Below are 8,064 nucleotides of genomic sequence, written 5' to 3'. Positions count from 1 at the left end.
ATCTCAACAGTAGGCCCACATTGGGTGATCATTATTTACCCCAGAAACAGAGTGATCGTGAATTACCCCGGGTCACACTATAGTTTTGAAAAGAATTAACTCATTAAAAGACATTGATTTATAAGTAGTTATAATATTTATTTTAAAATAGTTAAAAAAAAGAATAATTACATTTAATTATTTACAAAACATATTTTTAAGCATCTACAAGGAACTCTGAAAGTGCAAAACTTGTTACTGGGCTCTCAATATTACATCAAAGACCAATATTTGCAGATTACATCAAAAGACCAAGATTTTATTGATATGAAAAGGTCCCACAAAACGTAAGTGGATAGCTTAAATTAGAAAAGCAGTAATAATTTATTTTTGAGTTATTTATAAATTATTTTAAGTTATTACTTTCACAGAGGCATAGATTGGATCTTGAGGATGACTAGTTTCCGTTGTCAGTTTTGTTTCTTCTGCAATAGATTCAAATGAGCTCTCAACCTGCTCACTTGGGCTTGACGCATTATAATCAAGTTTCTTCTGTGGAATTTGTGGATGAAGAGAACCTCCAAGACTTTCAACTTGAGAATATCTTGATGGAAAATGTTTATGTTATTATTTATAAAATTAATTAAAAATATCTACAAATGTAAAATATGAGATAAAAATAATTACATTGATTCACTGGAATAATGTGGGGCATCAACAGTAGAATATTTTCTATATAAGTTTTCCTCATTAATACTTTGAGATGAAAGAGACTTAGCAGAGTCTTTCAGTTTTGGGGATCGTTTAGAAACTGACGGAGAAAAAAGAGTCTGTAAAACAATAAAAATAAAACTTAAGAAATAGAAATAAGAATAATTGCTATGTTAAGGTTTGAGACTGTAAATTTTAAATATTACTTTTTAAGAATAACACCTCAGAAGTAAGATAGAGATTGTAAATACACTGCAATTCATAACTATTTTCAAATTGTGATTATAACCTTTAAAGCATAAAAAAATAAACTTAAGTAAACTCAAAAGCTTGAGAGAACAATTAAAAGAATTGAGCTGTAAGAGTAGCGATTACAAGAAACCTTAAAATATCCCCCAGTCACTGCTAAGTTGCACTCATACTCTTAGAGTGTGAAATTTAACTTGCATTATAATCATTTTTTGTCTATGATTCAGACATGTAAAAACAATATTGATACAAACTGACAATAAAACAGAGCTAAATAAAATCTTAAGACAGTGAAAGCATTTAATATTTCGTAAACTATAAGTTTCATTTTTAAACTTTTTGGTAACTTAATACCTTGTAAACTTTTCATAACTTTTGTTGTTAAGTCTGATTATTGATCAGGGACAGATTTCAATGTTGGATCTTGTATCAAAATGGTCAACAAGTTTTGGCAGAAACTAGGCAATATCAAACAAAAAACTTTTTTAAAAAAATTGCAGAAGTAAACAAACTTGAATGATAAAATTTGTAAGCACCTATGGGCAAGTCAGTACATAAATTATTTTAATTTGCTGCAAGCACAAAAACAAGGCAGAAATGGGCTAGACAGAGAAACATTTAACAAGCAACTTAGTCCTACATTCACACTTAAAGTGATGAATAATATAAAAAAATATTCGCTGAATAAGTATATAATTTATTAGTAAAAATAAGAGAAGCGATAAAATGCTTAGTCATCTATACTCAATAATCACACAATAAATATAATAAATCAAATGGAAAATGTTTGTTAATTCACTAATGAATTTTTTTTACACATTTTTATAATCCTATAAAGGAAGCAATCCCTTTCTTTTAATTCAAATCGCAAAGAGTTAATATTTCATCAAGAAAATAAAGAATTTTAAAAAATTTGGTCGGGATAGCCTGGCTGGTAGGGCCTTGGGCCCATGTCTGAGAGGTCGTAAGTCTGATCCCAGCTGGGTGAAAACTATCTGTGTACAAAATGGTGACTGGCGCACACTAAATCTGTCGGGGTCACAAAGACCTCCAAGTTCACATATTAAATCAATACTTTGGGGGGTAATGCACCAGAGATTTATCGTGCTCCAATTCAGATCAAAATTATGATCTGTGGATGTGTCCTCCCTGTAAAACAGGATGTGATGTATGTATGTTGTCTCCGGATCATCCTCAGGGATGTATCCAAGACTGCCGCCAAGAGTGCACTGTGCAGCTCTGGTGCGTAAATAAAAGTACCAGGGCTCGAAAAACCGCCCATCTTCGGCAGTCTAAAATTTCCCGCGGACAACGAATTTCACGAATCCGACGCCCACGTGGACGACCATTTTCATAAAAAAAATACTAGGTTGCTATTAGTAACCTAGTATTTTTTTTATTACTGTATAATGTAATCCAAGTATTTGTAATCCTAGTAACTACTAATTCATTGTGCAATTTATATAAATGTTTGTAATAAAAAAGAGAAAATTGTATTTTTATTTATTTTGAAGCTACTGGTTAGTTTCAAAGGAGGACGGGTACATTGTTGGACAAGCCGTCCTCGGGGACGGGTAAAATTTCTGAGCTTCTTCGAGCCCTGAAAAATACCATACTGCCACTTAGTAATTTTTAAAAAAATATATTGATACCTGGCATTAATTTCAATTTTTGTATTAGATTTCACAAGTGATTGAACAAAATAAAGTTGACATCAAAGTTTTATAACAAAAGAATAAAAAAATAATTTTAGTATTTTTAGTATATTTTTTAAACACATAAAGTTTCTGAGTTTTAGTTTGAAAGAAGAAGAAAAACATAAAAGGGTTTTTGAACAAATATGAAAACTACAGTACCATTAACTAGGTTAAGTCTAACTAAGAAAAAAAATATATGAATTTACTACCCTTTAAAAAGAATAGTTTTAGTTAAAAAACTGCCAAACAGTAAAATTTTTAGAAAAATAACAACTTAGTCTACATTTCATACATATTTCAATGATTGTTATAATTAAATGTAGTAAATGATTATCAATTGGATCATTATCAAAATGCTCGAGTAGAGAAGAAAAATATTTTTTTTAACATACATATTTATGTTTAGGCACATTAGTATTGTTACGATTAATATTGTATAATTATGATAAAAATAACTCTTTGATTTATAATAGTGGGAAAGCATTTGAGATCGACTTTGAAAACGGCGATATGGTGGTCTCTGTGAGCGTATGGACGTTACGTCTTTCCCTTTCCACTCTATTCCAATCAATTAAAATAAACAAAATCATGATCTATTATTTGAAAAAACCTGAGCTTTCCTATAACAATTCCACTGTGGCCATTTTTATTAAATCCTTTTTTATCTAATGTACTTAAAAAAAAATCTATTCAATAATAAAAATATAGGATTAAAACTTTGTTAAAATATATGTAAGTGCATACCTCATAATAATATGGTGTTTTTAATACACATACAACTAAATTCTCTGTATGTAACCCACAATATTTATTTTTAGTAACTAGAGAAAAATTGGGGTTGGCATAATATCTGTGGACTAATTTTGATACTTTGTGCAAGTTTTAAAGAATGTATAATCAAAGCAATAAATAATTAATTAAATGAACAATAATTTAAAAAATTGTAGACGGTACTGAATTTTGTGAACTCAAATCAAAAAAATTTACCAGACATTAAAGTTTTTATTTTAATCATTCTAAATTATAATTAATATAAATCATAACCAGTTAGGTACTTTACTTATCTGTTAAAGGGAACAAAACTTATTACAACAACACCTATATTATATGTCTATATTAGTATAATAAGTACAAGTAGTACAATAGTAATGCAAGTAGTATCTTGTATTGCACTATTAAATTAATTAAGCAACAGTTGCATTAATAATAGTATAGAATTTTTTTGCGAACTCCTTTAATGGATATGTATCATTAACTTTCATTCAATCATCAATTAGATTTAAGTGCAATCTGACAACCCCATATTATTTTTCCCTATTATTATATTATTTTTCTTCAGTAAAAAATATGTACAACGGATAACTTACAAGGAAGGATTTATATTTAGTGCTTTTAAATGGGGATTTAAATTTTGATGAAGATTTTTCCATTTTGACAACAAATTAAGATTAAAAATTTTTTTTTACAAATCAACGTTCAAGCCGGTTTATTTATTTACAAACATTGAATTTTTTATTGCCACTCTTTTGATACGAAACAGCTTTCAGCTGCTTAAATTTGAAAATATCCAGTTAACAGTTTTCGTTCTTAATGCTTCGCATTAGATATAAAAATCTAATCTTTAGCAAACTTAATGAGTATTATCCGTTTATTTGGTATCCTCTCATCGCATTTGAGTTGTCTCGCCACCTTGTGGAAAGAGGAAGAATAAAAGTCATTCACAGTTTTGGATTTGTCTTTTGTCTCTTCGCAAAATTAATTTTTCTGCCTTCAATTTTTTGTTAAGTCACGCTACATTGCGTAGTGTTTTGATTATCAGCTGCCTTTTGCCTTGAAATTGATGGTCGTCATCGTCAGCTTCAGTTAAATAGGCAAAAAGGAAGTTAATGCGATCTTCTTGATCATTGATATTTCTCTAGCAGCTTTACAAATTTTTCGAAGTTTCAGTGTAATATTTGTTCTTTTTTAAAATGTCTAAGGAAATTAAAAAATACAGTCTAGAAGAAATCGCGGATCATCATGATAAGAAATCTACATGGATTTTAATTCATGGCAATGTTTACGATGTTACTAACTTCCTTGAAGAGGTATGGGAATACATTTATTTCTAATTGTGTAATATTTATATCCCAAATTATGTATTTTGTAATTTCAAATAATTGTTTTTCACAGCATCCTGGGGGAGAAGAGGTTCTTTTAGATCAAGGAGGTGAGGCTTTTTTTTTCTGAAAATTATCTCTCATCATTGAAATACAATATGGTGTTACATGATAAAGAATTTTAGTTTCATTTATCTTTTCCATGCATCAGCTATTTATTCATAAAGTATTGCTTCTTAGATTATTAAATTTCCTGTCGTTATCTATTAATCAAAAAAATGTAATATATGTTAATTTTATTAAATAAATGTAGAAAATTGTGTTGGTATCTAATTGATAAACTTATTGTATTATTGTTCCTGAAAAATGTATATATTCATAAAAAAATGGAAAAAACTTTCTTCAACCAGTGGGCAGATAATACTTGAATATGATGCTATTAATTATATTCTAATAGGGTGCTTACATATTTTTCTGTCAATCGTTTTTGCAAAATCTGAAAATAAACTTGGAAGTAATTCATATTTAAATATTTCTTTATTTTTGAATCCATGAAATTTAAATATTTCTTTATTTTTGAATCAATTAAATTTAAACATTTCTTTATTTTGAAAGAATGATCGACGAGATGATACGTCAATAGAAATTTTTTTTTTTCATTTGCAAGTTTAAAATCCATTTGGTCTTAGAATGATTATAACTGGTGCTACAGATCATGATACCCTCTTGTGAAATTACCCCTTTATATGTACATGAATAATACTAGCTTTTCTTTGAATAGTTTTTACTTCTTTAGTAAGTTTCTGTCATTATATTATTAAATCTAGTAGCTTATCTAAAATAATTATTTTTATTGATAATTATTTTGACTAGTCATTCTGAAGTATTATATATTAATAGTTTTGAATTAATTTCATTCCTGAAATAGTAATTATTTAACACTGGTATTGGTATATAATAGACATACATAATTCATTAATCAGTTAGTGTTTAAGGTGTTCTTATAAAAAAATTTAATTAAAGAAAATATACTAAATTAATAGTATTATTTACTATGAGAATTATTTATTATTCTAATAATGTATTTTAAGTTTATAAAAATATCTTGTGAGTAGAATAAGCGCAGTTGCATTAGAATTTGAAACATCACTAAAAATATATATATAAATAGATAAATAACCACTGTCTAGCAAACTCTAATTAAAATGAACAAAAAAAAAGTTTTTTTTTTTTTTTTAATGTAAATTTATTGTTAAAACTTTAGTAGCTCTTGCATTAAACTGCAAATGTACCAGTGACAAATCTTAATTAAACGCCTATATAAAGTATAAACCATGTTCATCTCTTTATCACTTAATTTATTAACTGGGGTTATATAAGTTTTGAAATAAAATTTAGCAGACTTTTATTCATTTATTTTCACACACTACGTACACATGAAATATGTCAGATACCTATTTAAAGATAATATTTTGTATTTAAGCATTTTCTTCATTTGTAACAAACTTAATACAAACAGTGTTTGAATATAGTTTAAAGACAATGAATAATGTAAATTTCAATTTTATAAATGGAATTATTTAATTAAAATATTTAATTAAATGTTAATAAAAAAAAAACTTTTAATGACTAAAACAATTTATTTCCTGTTTGTTATTCTTAATTCTAATGTTTAATTTGCAGGGAAGCATGCTACAGAAGCATTTGAAGACATTGGCCATTCTACTGATGCTCGTGAGCTTATGAAACAGTATAAAATAGGAGAATTGTGTGATGTAAGTTACCATGTATTTGTTTATGTACTTTTTTTAAAAAAAATCATTGTATATAAAATATGTAGTTTCCATTACTTTCTCTATATGGTTAAACCAAAAATTATCTATTTCTGCAAATATTAAAATTATCCATTAAGCCACAAATATACATAAGCTACTAACCATCTTAAACAGATATTTGACATGTTTACATAAATTTACTGTGTTGCTCTGCATTGTCCTCATGTAAACTAAACTTATTTCGTTAACTAAAACTAAACTTTTTACATGCATTTAGAAAAATTCAAAAAATTGAAGACTTAATTTTTTTCTCATTGTTCATGTTTTTAATAAAAATAGAAATATCTGTCTGTTTTTTTTTTTTTAATTTTATTTTATTTAAAAGGGATTTTTGGATGTCCTAATTTATTAATTGGGGAAAGAGACCAAGATAAAGTGGTTTTTCCATATTATTTTGCCTAAAATCGCTGTAAGAAAATATAAGATACAATATCGATTCAACTGAAAATTTTGTGAACCTTATAATGGAAGAAAATGAATTATCTAAGATGTTTAATTTGAATGTAATGGGCTTTGATATGCATGTAAAACAAGGAAAAGTTTTTCAATTTAAAAAAAAAAAAAAAATCAAAATGTGAGCTTTCAGGTGCAACTTATTTAATCACCATCTGTCTTAAAGTTTAATTTCACGTGTGGAAATTAAAATTTTGTGTCTGAAAAACTCAAAGTACAAGTACAGGTAGACACACATTTTATTTTATTACAAGTATAAACTGTGTGAATAACACCATTTAAGGTTTGTAGAACTTAGGGACAATTTGATTGCTCCTTCATATTATGCCAAATTTAAAGGGTTATGCTTTTCTAAATAATTTTGAAGTTTAGGTCATGGTTTTATAAAAACTGAATTGTCGAGTTTGCATAGATAAAGAGCAGGGTTTGAAAAAACCCGGGGATTTTTGAAAAAACCCAACCCATCTGGGTTTTATTGAAAAAACCCGGGGAAAATTGGGTTTTATTTGAAAAAACCCGGGGAAAATTGGGTTTTTTCATTTAGTGCTCATAAATTTTACTGTGAAAATATTTTTATTTATTAAATAGAGTTGTATAAGTAAACACTGAAATTTCATCTGACTTTTACCTGTAATAAAATTGAACTGGAATAAATATTTAATGGTCTTCCATGTTTTTATAATATGATTAACAGAAAGTGAAATTAAAATTACGTATAGTAATAAAGAGTATCAGTTATTTGCCACTTTTTTCAAATATTTAGATAAATATATGCATTTTTAGATACATTTTAACTTTATAGTTTCAAAAGACAAATTAATCTTAAAATTATAAAAAAGGCATATATAAAAAGTTATAGCTTATTTTTTTAAGATCAGAAAATAAAACTTTAAATTTGTTTATTGTTGTTTAATGTATCACTTAATAGAAATTTTTTTTTGTTTGCTTTCATTATTTTAAACATGATTAAAAGAAACAAAATAAATTGTATTCAAATGAAATCTTAAAAATAATATTTAAAAAATCTTAAAAGTAATATTT

The 8,064-nt window shown here is 26.8% G+C and overlaps 2 protein-coding genes across 2 annotated transcripts in view; one reads left to right on the top strand and one right to left on the bottom strand.

Annotated features, from left to right (window-relative positions):
- The window catches only part of LOC107451680 (centrosomal protein of 89 kDa), a 22,651-nt gene extending 18,209 nt beyond the window's left edge, over nt 1–4,442 (bottom strand). The window contains exons 1-3 of the mRNA XM_016067848.4: nt 4,004–4,442; nt 667–809; nt 403–583 (exon numbers count right to left, since the gene is read on the bottom strand). Of these exons, the coding sequence (XP_015923334.1) occupies nt 403–583; nt 667–809; nt 4,004–4,066 (387 nt within the window). The 5' untranslated portion in view covers nt 4,067–4,442. The remainder of the gene's footprint in view (nt 1–402; nt 584–666; nt 810–4,003) is intronic.
- A 137-nt stretch (nt 4,443–4,579) lies between these two features.
- Nucleotides 4,580–8,064, top strand: part of LOC107451681 (Cytochrome b5) — a 9,018-nt gene continuing 5,533 nt past the window's right edge. The window contains exons 1-3 of the mRNA XM_016067849.3: nt 4,580–4,723; nt 4,809–4,845; nt 6,419–6,510. Of these exons, the coding sequence (XP_015923335.1) occupies nt 4,607–4,723; nt 4,809–4,845; nt 6,419–6,510 (246 nt within the window). The 5' untranslated portion in view covers nt 4,580–4,606. The remainder of the gene's footprint in view (nt 4,724–4,808; nt 4,846–6,418; nt 6,511–8,064) is intronic.

This window comes from Parasteatoda tepidariorum, chromosome 4, assembly GCF_043381705.1.
Source record: "Parasteatoda tepidariorum isolate YZ-2023 chromosome 4, CAS_Ptep_4.0, whole genome shotgun sequence".
Lineage (NCBI taxonomy): Eukaryota > Metazoa > Arthropoda > Arachnida > Araneae > Theridiidae > Parasteatoda > Parasteatoda tepidariorum.
This window is presented reverse-complemented; position numbering and strand designations above follow the sequence as displayed.